Genomic DNA, 17,431 nt, shown 5'->3' with positions numbered 1-17,431 from the left:
AGATGAACTAACCCCACACCAAAACACACAGTTCAAACTCAGCCTCTCTACAGGCTACGTACCCATAGAGTGGCGCACAGCAATGGTTATTCTGCTCCACAAAGGTAGAGCCACAACAGTCCCTGGGAACTGTCACCCTATAAGCCTGACTAGCTTATTCTGCAAGGCTATGGAGTGTATCATCATGGAACTCATTAACAGAGACATTGGGAACCTCCAAACACTGGACACTACCCAGTTCGGCTTTGTTAAGGGCAAATCATGCCTCCTAAACTTGGTGGACTTCTTTGAGACAGTTACCAAGGCTATAGACGAAGGAAAGGTGGTACACACAGCCTACCCAGACCTCACAAAGGCCTTCGACACCATTCCCCATTCTAGTATTATAGACAAGCTCAACAGCCTGAACATAAGCTTGCATCACAAGATGGGTTACCAACTGGCTCACGGACAGAACCTACATGGTGAGAGTTGCGTGAGCTAGGTCCAACTCTAAACCGGTTACAAGTGGCGTTCCTCAGGGCTCAGTCCTAGGACCATTCCTGTTCAGCATATACTTCTCAGAGGTACAGACAAGCATAGGAGGACTATGACTGACCAAATTTGCAGATGACTGCAAACTAGGGGCTATAATCGACTCTCCGGCTGACACAGACATCCTTCAAAAGGGTCTCACTGAGACGGATACCTGGTGTCAAAATCATGGCCTCAAGCTAAATGCCAAAAAGTGCATAGTCATCCCCTTTGGAAAAAACAAAGTACCCACAAACTACCACATAGGTGGTAGTCCCCTAAATACAGAAGACATAATAAGGGATCTGGGGACCCAAATAGATAGTAATCTCTCCTTTGATAATCACATTGCCAAAGTGGTTGGAAAATCCTTCTATGTGGCCCACCTAATCACAAAATGGTTTGCGACCAGATCAAAAGAGGTCATTGTGCCCCTCTACTCATCACTCATCAGACCCATCATAGAGTAAAATGCCACATTTGGGATGTATCTTACAAGACACCTGCAACAGCTGGAAAGACCACAGAAGTACCTCACCAAGAGGATCACTGGCCTCAAACAGATGCCCTGTGCAGCTCGACTGAAGAAACTCCAGCTGTATTCGGTTGCATACCGCCTACTCAGAGGTGATCTCTACCTGACATACAAGGCCATTAATTTTTCTGGATGAAAAGCCCTTAGTGATGAGGTGTGACAAAAAGGAAAATGTAAACATGTGACCCAGCTGAATACACAAGTGCATGGTAAGTTATTACAGCAGGCAGAAAAATAAATCACTGATATATACGTGCATCAGTTCTTAGCCAGCACATCATTAACAAATATGTCCATATCTTGTTCCAAATAGAAAGCAGCTGGAAGATAAACATTTGTCATGTCATGAAGAGGAATAATACTTAAGACTGCCAGTCAATGGGTTTATTATAATATACTTAGTATGCAACCCAGCAAATAAAATCTACAGTCCCAAAAAGAACTCATATCAAACGTTTTATAATTGAATCATCAGTGTAATAGGAGCTTTTAAATATATTAAAGTCAGGCATAGATTTTAAAATTTGTTAGAGAATGTAGAAGACTCCAAACTAAGGGTATAAATTACCCCACCAAAAAATACCTCTCAACATCTTCAATCAAGAAATATGGGCAAAGCCAGAAATAATGAAGGGACAAAAGGCCAAAATCAGTGACAGATTCTAAGTATTGCTCTTATAGACTCAGAAAGTTGCTAGAATAACAAGTTTTATATTTTCATGTATATATGAAATCTGAAATTCAAATTCTTACTTAGTGATTGCAATCTTCAGTGATTTGCCAGAAAACCATGCGCTTAATAAGAAATAGACCATAAATATGAGACAAAAAAATCTGGATATTCTGTAAAATTCTGGACAGTTGAGAGGTATGCGGGCCGCCTACCTGGACCTCGCAAAAGCCTTCGATACAATACCCCACTCGGGAATTATAGATAAGCTCACCAGCTTAAATATAAACCCCTATGTCACCAGATGGATTGCAAACTGGCTCAAGGACAGAACCCACATGGTTAGAATTGCTGAAGCCATGTCAGACTCCAAACCAGTTACAAGTGGCGTCCCACAAGGCTCAGTCCTGGGACCTCTCTTGTTCAGTATATATTTCTCGGCGGAACAGGCCAACACAGAAGGACTGTGGCTGACCAAGTTCGCAGATGACTGCAAACTGGGTGCCATAATCAACTCTCCAGCTGACACAAGCATCCTCCAAAAGGGCCTCATAGAAACAGACAACTGGTGCCAGAGCCATGGCCTCAAGCTAAACGCCAAAAAGTGTATAGTCATCCCGTTTGGCAAAAACAAAGTGCCCACAAATTACCACATAGGTGGTAATCCATTAAGTACAGAAGAAGCCATTAGGGACCTGGGGACCCAAGTTGATAGCAATCTCTCATTTGACAACCACGTGGCCAAAGTGGTTAGAAAAACATTTTATATAGCCCACCTAATCATGAAGGGATTCACATCTAGATCAGGGGAGGTCATCGTGCCTCTTTACTCATCCCTCATCAGGCCCATAATTGAGTACAATGCCCCTTTTGGGATGTTCCTTACCAGACACCTGCAGCAACTGGAAATACCCCAAAAGTACCTCACCAAGAGGATCAAAGGGCTCAAACAGATGCCATATGCTGCCCGGTTAAAGAAACTCCAGCTCTACTCAGTGGCATACCGCCTGCTCAGAGGCGATCTGTGCCTGACGTATAAAGCCATGTCCAACCCGGAATTAATGGACATGCTGCACCTCAGAAAATCCAAATCCCATCAAGCTACTCGCTCGAGAGACTTGAACCTCAGCACTGAAATAAATAGGACATGCTGGAGGGACAGATTCATAACCCAGAGGCTCCCTTCACTCTGGAATAAAATCCCAGTCCAGGTTAGGCAGAGTCCCACATTGACTCTCTTCAAGAGGAATCTTGATGAGTGGATGGGAGATCGTAGGTTTACCCCGGCTATCACTTCTGTGTCACTGTTAGACAGAGGCACAGTATACTAACCTCAAAAAAAGGCATAGCAAAATTAATTTAAAATGAACCTATGAACCTATTAATATGCAGAAGAAACAAATGTGAGGAATGTGAAAGACACTGTATACCCAAGAAAATCACATACAGCATATTTGAAGAAATCTTTGCTCCCCATTTCTCTAATCCTTATCATACTGTATTATCTTCCAGCTAACAAATATATTCCAGACACAAAAGAAAATGTCAGTCTCTGTACTCCTGGCAAACCATCCCTCCTAATTTGCTTTGTGCTCCCCTTATGGCAAATGTCCAACTGCTCGACAACTGACTCACACTAAGCTCTATGTGAAGTGCCATTTTAAGCAGGCTGGCCAACTAACTTATTTCAATTTTAGAACATTACCCTCTTAAATATTATGGCCTGACTCAAGACACTGTCACAGCCTGGCTTGTGCAGTATGTGGCTTTACCTCCTTCTGGTGAACTGGTTTGATGCTCAGCAATGATAAACCTTTCTGCTATTGTCTCCAACAATGGTGACCCCTGACTGTCTAGTAAAACTTCATCCATATTGTTGCTTTCCTTCCAGCCAAAGATTCTGTCATTTCTGGGGTATAATCCAACAGTGTTGAACACACTGAGACTGTATTCTGAAGTCATCAAAATGCCCTCACTATGTACAGAGATACATACAGAGAGAGTGTGTGTGAGAGAGAGAGAGAGAGAGAGGAAACAAGCTGCATCACTGCCTTGGTAACACCAGCAAAGAAATGGATTTGCCACATTGCTGGCCAAACTTCACATAGACAATACAGCTACCTTCTGGGGCATCTCCTGAAGAAATACTATAGACCAAGTCAGATTAACCTATCAAATAGAAAACCACACAAAAAGACAGTTTTGTCAGATTTATACTATCACCCTTAAAGTCTGAAGACAGACAGTTTCAGTGGAAAAAGAAGTAAAAGTGGAGATTAGAGAAGAAACAATGAGAACAGAATCAGACCTATCTGTTAACATTAATGTGGCCACCAGAGACCTAAGTATGCACCACAGAGCTAGAATAGTACAAATGAAGACAGGGTGAAACCCTTTAAGAGTCAAAGAATGTCACCTGCCTCATCTGAAAGCCACTTGGAGTTGGAGCTGATGTTACTATATGAGCAGTTACTGATGTTTTGATATTTTTTAAAACTACTTGCCTTACCTTAACAAAAGCATCTCTGACATCCAGAGCCTGTTCCATGCTAAGAGGGGTAGAAACAGTCTCCCCCCTTGTTATAATGGTACGACTGGTAAGGCAATTCATCAAGTCCTTAGCATCAACCTAGAAGAATACAAAATGGTCCATTAGTGCCAGTTTAATATAATATTCTCAATATAATACAAAGAGAAAGAAGTTTTCAGTTAGAAGTGTCATTTAATGCAATGATCAGCACAGCCTACATAGATACATTGGGCTCCAAACAAAAGTTCCACAGACTACATGGAAGCAAAGATGAACCACAGCTCTCTTTCTATATTGCAAGTCTGGTGATATTAATTAATTTTTAGTATATTCTGTTCATTATCTACATTTTTATTCCCTTCTGTTCCTCTGACCATTGACCATCTCTGCACACAAATGTATCTAAAGCAAATAGCACATATACCATTGTCATATTGCCTAGTTATAGGGCCATAGTATACATTAGGTTAGTTAACCCTGTGGACCATTTTAAGTCTATCCAATTTCCCTTCCAAAGGCGAGAATCAGACCCTGTACCTTGTCTCTTTCTTGACAATCAAGATTATCATAATACAAACATTTGTGTTTAACATAAAGTTGCACTTCCACACACACACAGTACTTTGTAGAAGCTCAACACATACTGTAGATCATCAAGGATTTTTGGTGTTGTTGGGTCAAGAACCAGGGATCCATAATATAACTTGTGGATGAGACTGCTTTCTGGGTCTCATCTAATCGAGGGTGATTGGTCTAGAGCTCCTTGAAAGTGTCCTTATTGGTTTGTTTGAGTTAAAAGGGTTATTTCTCTTTTTATTTAAGCCCCACATTTGCACTTATTTGCGTGTAGCGCACCATCGTGCACTACCATATAGCGGTGGTTACCGTTGGTGGTTACAGATGCAAATGTTTTACTTGTTAAATTTTCCCTTAACACTTTGCTTGTGGCCATGGCCCTTCTCTGTAGTCAAGTGGAACACTAAGCCTAGCCTAGCCTAGCCTCAGAGGCGCCAACACACCTCTCACCCACTAGCCATTCCTAAGTGCAACCTCTTTTCCTGAGCATACAAATTTGCTTAACAATATGGACGGACAATTTACCACAGTTTCTCCAGCCATCTTGGTCAACATAGGCATCCCGAGGAAGTGCAGTAACTGCCTCATGTTCACCGACAACCCTCTACTCCTAGTCCACACAAGCTCAACATGTGAGAGATGCAACTATATTAAGAATGTTGAATCCTTTCTCTCACACATCAGTCAGTACATATGACAATTAGTGGGTTGTCAGCATGCACACTTCACCTCCTACTCTACCCAAACACACATCACACATACCTACATATGTGGATATCCTCACCAGAAACATACCTAAACATCAGAGACCTCCCAAACACAAGCACAAGCATGCTACACATAATACATCCTCTGCAGAAGAACACAATACACATGCTCATGCACCGGTGTCTCACTTATCAAGCCCTTAAGGTAAAACAAAAAAACAAACATATTAGTCACAGGTGATTCCATTGTGTGACACACAAATGTCCCTCTCACCAGGCTGGCTAAGGAAAAGGTCACGGTCTGCTGTCGGTCAGGTGCCAGGATCAGCCATATCACACATACACTCAAGTCTCTGAACAACAGGTACTGTTATGACTCCATCATAGTCCATGTTGGTGTGAATGACTTGAGACATACCTCTCTGGACTATATGAAGAGAGACATGACTGAGATCACAGAGGTCTTGGACTATGGGTCTCAGGCAGGTATGTCCCTAGCCTTAAGCAGCATTTTACCTTCACCTAGAATGATACCTCAATACAAACAAAAAGTCATTGACTTCAATAATTGGCTTAGATTCTGGTGTCATTCTATGGGGATCCAGTATCTGTCAGCCTAGGATGACATGATCTACAGACCTTGATGCTTTGCCAGAGATGGTCTTTATCTGTCATCTCTGGGATTTTGGCTACTGGCTAAGGCTTTTGCCATCCCCATAGTGCCTATTTTGAATCTACTGAAATCTATCAAGATGCATCTGAACACCATGGTTTTGGGCTACTTTAACTACCCATCCATTGACTGGGTAAATTACTCATTCTCTAACTCACTTGCCCAAAAGTTCCTCAAATTCGTTAGCTCCAATGTCCTAGACCAGCTGGTTGACACTCTCACAAGGGGTGCCAACATCCTGGATATGGTGCTTACCAATATGGGGAACCACTGTAGCACCCCCACTGTGAGGTCTTCCCTGGTGAGGTCTGATCACAAATCAGTCTCATTCAAAGTAACTATCACACCTGACCTCCCTAGCAGCAACTAAACTAAAAAACCTTCTCCAAAGTAGATTATAACCTCTTACGGGATGGTATAAATAGCTTTACTGCACCTCCTTCCTCAGATGGAACTGGCAACTATGCTGAGTTCTACACCAGTGCTTTATACAAACACCCATCTAACTGCATTGACTTGGCCATACCTGATAGGACCAAAACAAGCTCCTCAAGGAAGAGTAAACCTGCCTGGTGGACAACTGCCATTAACAGGTTTTACAATAAGAGGAAAACATTGGTGTCTAAGAGTAAGTGGCGCAAGCCCTAAAATGGAAACACTCCCTCCTCAGCTTAAACATGCAAATAAGACTTCCTGTGAAGTCCACCAAAGCAAATTATGAATTCAAATTAGCTTCCTCAACTAAGGACAACCATAAGGTGTTCTTTAGTTAAATCCTATTATTTAGAAGGAAAGGCCCAGATTTCTGCCAAACTAGTAGTTAATGATACCACATATACTGAGCCTGTGGACATAGCTAACCCTGTCCACACCACACGTACCCCATGACATCCCTACCACCTGTCCCCTACCTTATATCTCTAAAGAGCAGGTCATAAACGTCCTCTCTAAGGCCGAAAACACAGCATCTATGGGACCTGATAACATTCCAGGCTGTGTCCTACATGGGCTGCAACAAGACTTAACAACACCATTGAGCACTCTTCAGTCATAGTCTAAGCACTGGCTTCATCCCAGCTGAATGGAAAATGGTCACGGTTATTCCCTTACATAAAGGTGGTGCTTCCACTGACCCCAGGAACTATAGACCTATTAGCCTGAATAGCCTTATCTGCAAGGCCATGGAGTGAATCATCATGGACCTTATCAACAAAGCTATACCTAATCTCTAAACACTTGACCCTACTTAGTTTGATTTTATCAAAGGAGATCATGCCTGTTAAACCTGGTGGACTTCTTTGAGACAGTCACCAAGGCCCTGGACGAGGGAAAATCTGTGCATACAGGCTACCTAGACTTAGCCAAGACTTTTGACACTACCCCCAACTCAGGCATGATTGACAAACTCACCTAGCTAGGTATCAACCCTTATATCGTTAGATGGGTTGCTAACTGATAGAACCCATATAGTCAAAATAGCGGAATCCACCTCCAACAGTTGACCTCTAACCAGCGGTGTTCCACAGGGTTCAGTCCTGGTCTCTACTGTTTGGAATCTATTTATCCGAAGTACAAGCAAAAACTAAAGGTATGTGGCTGACAAAGTTTGCTGATGACTGCAAACTGGGAGTGGTCATAGAATCTTCAAACAATGTCAAGATCCTACAAGAGAGTCTTACACAAGCAAATGATTGGTGCCAAAGTCATGGCCTTAAACTCAATGCAAAAAAAGATGTACTATCAGCCCTTTTGGTAAGAACAGTATTCCTGCTAACTACCACATCAACAGCAACACCCTAAGTACACATTCAGTGGTGAGAGACCTGTGCACACAGGTTGGCAGCAACCTTTCCTTTGATCACAAAGTCTTCACACTGGTAAGAAGGGCATTCTATATTGCTCCTCTCATAAGTAAGGCCATTGCCTCCAGAAAAAAAAAAAGAAGTTATAACCTCTCTGTATTCTTCCCTCATCAGGCCAATAGCTGAGTACAATGCACCTTTTGGTATGTACCTTTCCAAGCACATGCAGCAACTGGAAAGACCACAAAGGTTCCTCACAAGGAAAATTGAATGTCTTTAGCATCTGTCCTATGTGGATCATCCAAAATCACCATCAGTTTATTCTGTTTCATACAGACTACTCAGAGGTGCTCTCTGCCTTGCATATAAGGCAATCTATGACCCTGCTATACTGGAAATACTGCTTCTCCGTAAGTCAAATGGTACATGGGTTACTCACTCTAAAGACATTAATCTGGTGTGTGACATTAATAGAATCTGCTGCAGGGACAGATTTGTCTCCTAGAGGTTACCACACCTTTAGAACAGACTCCCATTCCATGTCAAACAGAGCACCTCATTGGCCCTCTTCAAATGCAGTCTGGACAATTGGATGGGTGACTGTGAATTCACCCCGGGGGTTCCACCTGTGCCCCTCTTGGACATGAACAACAGGTGCTGATCGTGGAAATAAGGGTAGAACTTGGCTAGGCTTGCAAGGGCCCTAGGGCCCTTAGCCTAGTGACTTCCTATGATCCTATGAAGTGTGCAGTAACAGCAGTCTGAAGCAAGAGAATTTCATTCTTCTGTTAATTTTAGTTAGGCAGCAATAAGCTTGTATTTCTAAATGTAATAGCCTTGTGAAACTAAATACATATTATGGCTCATCATGGGTTTTTGGGGTTCTTGGATCAAGAACTCTATACGGAGATGTGTGTCATCATGGATTTTGAAGTCTGGGATACAGAACTTTCCACAGAGATGCATATAATTCAAAATGTGTAACTTGGTTGTTATGCTGATCTTTTGCTAGCTGACATTTACCGAGCTTATTCAGAGTGTAGGCAGTAGTGCATCTCAGCAGGCATAGTACATACCCAAGAAATTCCCATGCTGCAAAGAAAGGAAAGTGGCAGCTTAAGGTCCAACTTGTGTGCACTCATGCACTATAGGATGCATTATACTGTGTGTATAGCATGACATAATATGAAGTTAGTGTATTCTTTTTCTAACAGCAGTATAGGCATGTCATTGGTAAGTGAGATAATGTACAGACATTGTGCAATTAATTTTCTCCTATGTCAGTTTTGCTGTGTCTATATACCTTGCAGGTTTTTAGCTAAATCCTGCCCTATATCTATTTATGCTACAACTGTGTGTGTGTGTGTGTGTGTGTGGCCAAAATAGATACTGTATTAACCTGTACGTCATACCTGCCAACTGCCCCTGATTCTGCTTCATATTTTTGCCTTCTCCATTGTAAAATAGTTCATTTTCTAGTAAAGCGGTGCAGACACTGAAGAATAAAGGTGCTATCACTGTACTCTGTGTCTTATAGGCTGTTGAGAAGTGACTTGTGCCTGGCCTACAGAGCAGTCTCGGACCCTGCCCTAATGGAAATGCTGCACATCCCAAAGTCAAATGGGACAAGATTCACTTGCTCTAGGGATCTTAACCTAGCCTGTGACATTAACAGGACATGATGGAGAGACAGATATATCTCCCAGAGATTGCCACTCCTCTGAAACAAACCCCCAGTTCACGTAAAACAGAACTCTTTAATGATGCTATTTAAGTCTAACTTAAGACAACTAGATGAGAGACTGTAAATTTACCCTGGGGTTGTCACCTATGTCCTTCTTGGATAAGGACAGTCGGTACTTAGGTGCCTTACCTTCAGCTACTTCTAACTTTTTTCTACCACACCATTTCAGGAAGGATCAATTGTATAACTGCTGCTCAATGTGTCTTAAACCCAAATGTAATGTTATGTCACTTTCTAAGTAAATGTGATACCAAAAGAGGTATTTATTTATATCAAAGAAATGCTACGTAATCTTGACATGTTATGGCATCTTACCATCATACACCCCACACAGAACTCTAAGATCTGCCCACCAAAATCTAACTTCTGTACACAAACCAAACCGTCCCCCAGGTTAGCTTCTCCTATCCTTTTCCTTAGCCAAAAAATGGAATTGTCTCCCTCCTCCTCTACGAATTTTTGAAAACTTCGAACACTTTAAAACCCAGCTCCACTCCTACCTCTCCCATAATTGGAAATGCAATTGCACTCTCCCTACCTAACCTGCTAGTAACTCAACTCCATACTGATGTCCTAAACATCTGCCTCACTCTGAATATAATGCAATCTAACATCTGTATCTTAATGTACATATTGTAAATAATTTACTATCTGTCTTCTCTCTGCTCCTTCTGGGAATAATTCTCACTACTGCCAACATACACTTTTTGATGCTAATTAAAAAGAACAACGCATCCCTAACCTAAAATGTAATGTATGCTCTCCACTTTTTCTATTATACAACTGCCTCTCTCTGAATACATCAATAACATGAATGTATACATTGTAAATAATGTACTTTCCACCTTTATTCACCCCTTTTCTGGGAAGAATTTTTATTTACTGCCATCTTACAAATGTTAGTTGCTTTATAACCATTTTCAGATGCTTTACAACCTCTGTACAACTTAACCTCTGTACAACTTGTTCTCTAATCTAGTATGTAAGTATGCAATGTATGTTCTTCATTTTTGCTATTATACTTTGCTAGTTTTTCACTATATAATATTACATTTTGCTTATTTTTACTATGTAATATGGAGCTTTTCTCCCCGGGCCTCCGCTGAAAATGGATATATATCCAGTCGGACTACCCCAGTAAACAAATGTAAAATAAAATAAAATTAAATAAATAAATAAATACTGATCATAGACTCGCACTACAAATATAGACCATACAACCTGGTCAATAAGGGAACATGAGTATAACATATCTAGGCATATAAAGGCCCTAGGGCCAATAGCCTAATAACCTCCTATGAACCTCTGACCTATAAGACTGCAATTCTATTAAAAATGTAAGGCTAAGTTTCATACATGTTTTATTCAGAAAATGCATTTTGATGCAAAACCTGTTGTCCTAGTAACATTTTAAGTGAATTAGAGCAACATTTAAATATTGTCCCTGATTTTGGGTCCTTGCCCCTTCTCCATCATTATTTTCAGCACTGTCCCTACTCTGAGTCATGAACAAAGAAGTTGAAGCTATGCTGTGCATACGTATTGTCATGAGAATCACAGGATAAATCAGTTGTCCAAATTAGGTCAGTTGGGAGGTAGAAAATCAATGTGGCTCCCACAAGCAGTTATCACAGACTGCATAACTTTTGCACTTCTGCTTTTATATGTACCTCCTTGCAGAGACTAGCTAGTGTGAATTTCAATACTCTTTTCAGATGCATATACTGTTATGATATCTGACATTATACTTTCACATTAAGGTTGAATGAGTCTTCATACCAAGGGCCTAAAAATTCAGATTCTAGATTATTTTATGTATCTCCTTACAAAACACCTCACATTTTCTGATTTGACTTGGTCAGTAGTAGTTAAAAGGAAAAGACGATAGTCAAGCATGATGAACAGTAAAAAGATAAAAGGAAAGGAATAACATATAGGTTCATAGGTAGGTACTAGGCTATTGGCCCTAGGGCCTATATAAGCCTAGCCAAAAGGTACCCTGGCTTTCACCACACAAGAAAATTATTTTCCTGTGCCACTGTCGAGCAGAGCCACAGAAGTGATCCCTGGGGTGAATTTCATATCTCCTATACAATTATCAAGATTTTTCTTGAAGAGTGCTAATGAGGAGCTTTGTTTGACATAGATGGGTAGTTTGTTCCAGAGTATGGGAAGTCTCTGGGACAGGAATCTATCCCTCCAGCATGTTCTGTTTATTGTGGTGACAAGGTTTAGGTCCCTAGAGCATGCAGCTTGGAGGGATTGGGATTTCTTTAAGTGGAGCATGTCCAAAAGCTCTGGGTTTAACATAGCTTTCTATGTTAGGCAGAGATTGCTTCTGAGTAGGCGATATGCTACAGAGTAAAGCTGCAGTTTTTTGAGACGGTCTGCGTAGGGCATCTGTTTGAGGCTGGTAATCCTCTTTGTGAGGTATTTCTGTAGCCTTTCCAGTTGTTGTAGATGCCTTGTGAGGTACATACCAAAAGGGGCATTGTACTCTATAATGGGTCTAATGAGTGACAAGGAGAGGTGAACAATGACCTCTTTTTTCCTGGATGAGAAACCTTTTGTGATGAGGTATGCCACGTAGAAGGATTTCCTGACTACTGTGGCGATGTGATTATCAAAGGAGAGACTACTGTCCACCTGTGTTCCAAGGTCTCTTATCACACTTTCAGTGTTAAGTAGACTACTGCATATGTGGTAGTTCATGGGTACAGAGTTTTTACCAAAAGGGATGACAATGCACTTTTTGGCATTGAGCTTGAGGCCATGGCTTTGACACCAGGCATCTGTCTCAGCGAAGCCCTTTTGTAGGATATCCACATCTTTTGGAGATTTAATTATGGCTCCTAGTTTGCAGTCATCTGCGAACTCTGTTAGCCAAAGACTTTTTGTGTTAGCCTGTACTTCAGAGAAGTAGATACCAAACAGGAAAGGACCCAGGACTGAACCCCGTGGTACTCCACTTTTCACTGGTCTGAAGTTGGATTTGGAGTCTGCTACTTTCACAGTGTGGGTTCTATAAGTGAGCCAGTTGGCAACCCATCTTGTGACATAGGGATTTATACCTAGTTTAGTGAGTTTACCTATAATTCCAGAGTGGGGGATGGTGTTGAAAGCCTTGGCGAGATCTAGATTGGCTGTGTGAACCACCTTACCCTTATCTACGGCTTTGGTGACTGCTTCAAAGAAGTCTATCAGGTTTAGGAGACATGATATGCCTTTTACAAACCTGAACTGGGTGGGATCCAGAGTTTGGAGATTACCAATGTCATTGTTTATAAGTTCCATGATGATACATTACATAGCCTTGCAGACCAGGCTCGTCAGGCTAATGGGGCGGTAGTTTCCGGGGTCCGTGGTGGCTCCCCCTTTGTGGAGTGGGATAACCATCATTGTGCACCATTCAGTGGGCACATAGCCTGAGGTGAGGCTATGATTGAACATGGTACTTAGGTGGGGTGCCAGTTTGTTCTGTAGTTCATGTTGAACGCAGCCTGGGATGTTGTCAGGTCCCATGGATGCTGTGTTCTTGGCTTTGGAGAGTGTGTTTTTTACCTGTGCAGCTGTGATTACAGGAACTTTGCATTCTTCCAGTATAGAGATGGGACTTTTAGGGGATGAGAGGGGGGTAAAGTTAGCACTGAACCTATCTGCCAGGATGTTGGCAATATCAGTTGTTTCTGTATATTTAGTGCCATTGTGCTGTAACTCAGAGCAGATCTGAGTGTTGCCATTGAGATTCTTGACATAGCTATAGAATGCTTTGTGGTTGTCTTTAGAATCAGTGGCAATTTTGTTTTCGTAACTAGCTTTGGAGGATTTTATGAGGGATCTGATCTTCTTACTGAGGCTGACCAGGGAGTGCCTCCAATCAAGGGATTTTACTCTTTTTTGCAACAGTTTCTTTCTTCTGTTGTAGAGTTTGTTTATGGCAGGGGACCACCAGATTGGCTTCCTTTTACTGGAGGATAGCATCTTGGTTCTGTTAGGAATTGCACGATCCATGCACTCGTGTAAGTGCGTATACTGCTCTCAGTCAAGATTACGTAGCACTTCTTTGATATAAATAAATACCTCTTCTGGTATCACATTGACTTAAGACAGTGACTTGGCAAAACATATTCTTGTAATTTAAGTTTTTATTTTAAGTTGTGTTCATCTAACTTACTTGTTAATGTTGCAGTAATTCAAATTATGTTTTATCACAGTTTGAATATGTTTACATGTCAGTATAATGTTTAGCACTATAGTGTTGTTTTCAGTTACGTGTGATGTCCTGTTAGTGTACATAATTTAGTATATAATTTATGAAAATGTTTCCATCGCTGTGGCAGAGTGGAATTCACTATACCTGCCTCCTATGAAGAAATCTTGCCAACGTCTATGCTAGACACTTGCACTGGAGCATAAGTAAAGTTTTATTATATTTATAAAACCTCTTGTACCTGGTTCAGAAAACTAAGAGCTCAATGGTACCTGCATTAATGCAGATATTCCCCCTTGGAGACCAGAATAAGGTAAATAAGGTAGTACCGAACATCAAGTGGTTATCGTAGCTTAAATAATTCTGCCCGATAAAGCTAGATGTGGTTGGCTGGCATCCATACGTGCAGAATTAAGACCAAGGAAATTAAACAGAGCATCTACTGCACTGGGAATTGCTTCACACAATTGTACTATTTTGCTTAAGAAGTTGCTCTTTTTGATAATAAATATGTTAATAAGTGGTTGAAGCTGCCCTCAGAGGGCAATGTGGGATGCATATAATTGAATGAAGGATTACTACCTGCTTTGCAGATCTTTCTTTACTGTACATAAACCAGGTCTGTCTTCCTTATGTTGATATTATGCTAAGTTGCTAATGTGCTAAGCTATGACATGAATGCAACTGCTACTAAAAATACTTTCAGAAGTGTAGGGCTAATATTTATTTCCAGACTTCTTTCCTCAACAGATATGTTTCTTGAAGAAGTGTGCATTATGAGACGTACAGCAGAATACGGTGGACACTTGCTTTTATCTCCATGCAGATATTACCAGCTAGACCCTATAGTTATTGAGTATTTACAAAAAGAAGCAGTTTTTCAAATAAAATCATTGTATTGACAAACTCAGAAAATTTTGTTTAACTCTATATTAACGATTACCAGTGCAAACGCTGTCCTGGCAACGTAACATTTAGGGACCCTGCAATTAAGACTTCAGCATGAGCTATTGATCTGCTACAAACAGCAGATCTAGTAACAGAAAGTTTAAACAGTATATCAGTACTTATAACAAAATTAAATCACGTTAGAAACAGACAGAAAACATTCCTCGGAGCATTTTGCTCTCAAAACTATGAGAATCAGCCTGTTTCCTGCTCAGTCGGGTAATACACCAAATCTAGCAAACTTCTGTAACGTGTTTTAGCTTCCACATATACAGGTAATGGCCAGAACTTAACTCACTGACTCGCTTCTTTTCCAGATTTTTACTTTCTCAGAACTTCTTCATACAATGTCCTGTTCTCTACTAACTGAAAAAAATGGGCCATATCTTTCCCCTAGTCTATGAGTATGTCACTAATAAGGTTAACCTTTTCAGAACACATTGTGACAGGGTGAGACATATTCTGAACTAACTAAAGAAATGGGCCATATCTTTCCCCTAGTCTATTAGTAGGATTAACTCTTTCCAGCCAAATGCAAGTACATTAACTTTTCATAGTCAGACCCAAACCCAGACACAAGACAACAGTCATTAGGTGGTTTAATAAAATGCTTAATAAAGGATTTTCGACTGGAAACAGACTGCCTACCCTGCTTGGATTACTTTGAATACCTACTAGAGTCAATAATTTTGATTAATATTAATAATATTTCAAAACAAGTTTGTATTTTTTGATTTAGGATATTTTTATGTTTTCTACTTTTTAATATATAGTGATTAACTACATATGCAGGAATTGAAAAACTTCCACTCAGAGAAGTTTCTTAGACTGTTTTTTAGATAGATAGATAGAAGCTGACAAGTTATTGCAGTGTGATAGGCATGGTCACTTTTTTTCCATTGTGACAGACACAACTTATAGTTCTCTCTCCTTGCACCTGCTATATACCTTGAAGAGTATAGACCCATACAGTATATTGCTCGACTTACTTTTGTCTTCTACACTGAATTACATGTCACTGTTATGGCTGCTAACCTTCAACACATTCAGCCAATGCAACTACTTAAGATCACCTTCATCTTACTTAGATTTTGGATGCACAAGACAAATCATATCCTCCGTTCGGATACTAACCTTAGCTGTCTTGGGGGTGAATGCCCTAAGATGGACAACTTCTTTTGAACCCTGACCTTACAGAGCTGCTCCTTCCTTTATTCTCTCCAGTCATATCTTTAGACATTGCTCATTTACAGACTGGATCATTGCCATCTCCCTAAATAAACTAGCAAGGGACCTTCCCGTTACCATCTGTAATGATCTGCCAACTTCAATCCATCCTTCAAGAAATTCATACCTTCTCTTAAGCATATTCCTAGCAGGGCCAGCTGTCCTCTTAAAGAAGCACACACTGAACCAAAGTGAATGGTTTCTGGTTTCTGGTCTACGTCTCTAATGACATTGACTCTCAACACGTTTTACACCGGAGCTGCTGCACTATCATATGTCTGATTATGGCCACAGACTCAAGCTACTCTGAGTGAGGCAAATGCTAACAGACTGGGCTCTATGCTTTCACTATAAATGTACCTTTCCCTTGGTTGACCTTAGGTTGTTGTTCTTTCAGCCTAACAAGACAGGCTATGGTAAAGAGCTTGTTAAGTGGTTTGGAAATGGTTTCCCTTCAGTTATTTGATCTTAAGTAACCTAACTATACCACAGAGACCTCCTAAATGTAACTCAAGAAGCAAGTACCCTCAGCAAACTCTCAAACACCCTTTATAAGCAGCGTCAGCCATGAAACATACAGCTTGTATACAGCTCAGCAAGCTCCTGCCTGGTGTCCTGCAGAGTTCTACAGCAGCAGAGAGACAGAAGAGGGACTTTGGAGTGATTAAGTATAATTTTTCTGCATTTTCTTGCTGCCTTTAGCTAATTCCACCTAAAACGCCGATTTTCTAGAGTTTCTGAGATTTAAAAAGCTTGTTTCAGCTACATATTGTACTTATTTTACTGCCTGCACTTTAACAAAGTCATTTTTCTGTTTAAATTACCTGTTTAACTGTTGTAGGCTACATATTCAAGTGTAATAGCCATTTGTGTGCATTTAAAGTTTTTTTTTATTGTATCTGCTTTATTTTCTGAAAAAAACAAAAAAACAAAAAAATACTTGTTTTCCCACCTTTCTAAGCTGGTATAGTCCAGTTTTCAGGTTAGTGCTGAATTCAGGGCTGTGTTACAAGTTTCTGTGTTTGCCCCAGAGCCGGCCTTAGCTGAAATGGTACCCTAGCCGAAGTAGTGCTTCAGTGCCCCTTAAGCCCCACCCACAGCCCCACCCACATTATACTCACAAAACACCCACAAGTAGGTCACTTCCCATGAAAGCCACTTAATTTATTTCCATCAGTTATTTTAATGCATGAAAATCAGTAAATGCTTTGTCATACTATAGAAAAAAATATATCATGTAGTCATAGCTCTCAACCATTACATCTCCAAAATGAGGAACACTAGGCCTCATAATGT

The 17,431-nt window shown here is 40.7% G+C and overlaps 1 protein-coding gene across 1 annotated transcript in view; it reads right to left on the bottom strand.

Annotated features, from left to right (window-relative positions):
* MYO7A (myosin VIIA) overlaps positions 1-17,431 on the bottom strand; it is a 1,588,820-nt gene that overhangs the window by 1,145,454 nt on the left and 425,935 nt on the right. Inside the window, exon 11 of the mRNA XM_044073349.1 lies at positions 4,228-4,347. Coding sequence (XP_043929284.1) covers positions 4,228-4,347 — 120 coding nt within the window. The remainder of the gene's footprint in view (positions 1-4,227; positions 4,348-17,431) is intronic.

This window comes from Protopterus annectens, chromosome 5.part1 (genome assembly GCF_019279795.1).
Source record: "Protopterus annectens isolate FY-2018-M chromosome 5.part1, PAN1.0, whole genome shotgun sequence".
In the NCBI taxonomy this organism is placed as follows: Eukaryota; Metazoa; Chordata; order Ceratodontiformes; family Protopteridae; genus Protopterus; species Protopterus annectens.
The sequence above is the reverse complement of the archived record's forward strand: the minus strand, read 5'-3'. Positions and strand labels throughout refer to the sequence as shown.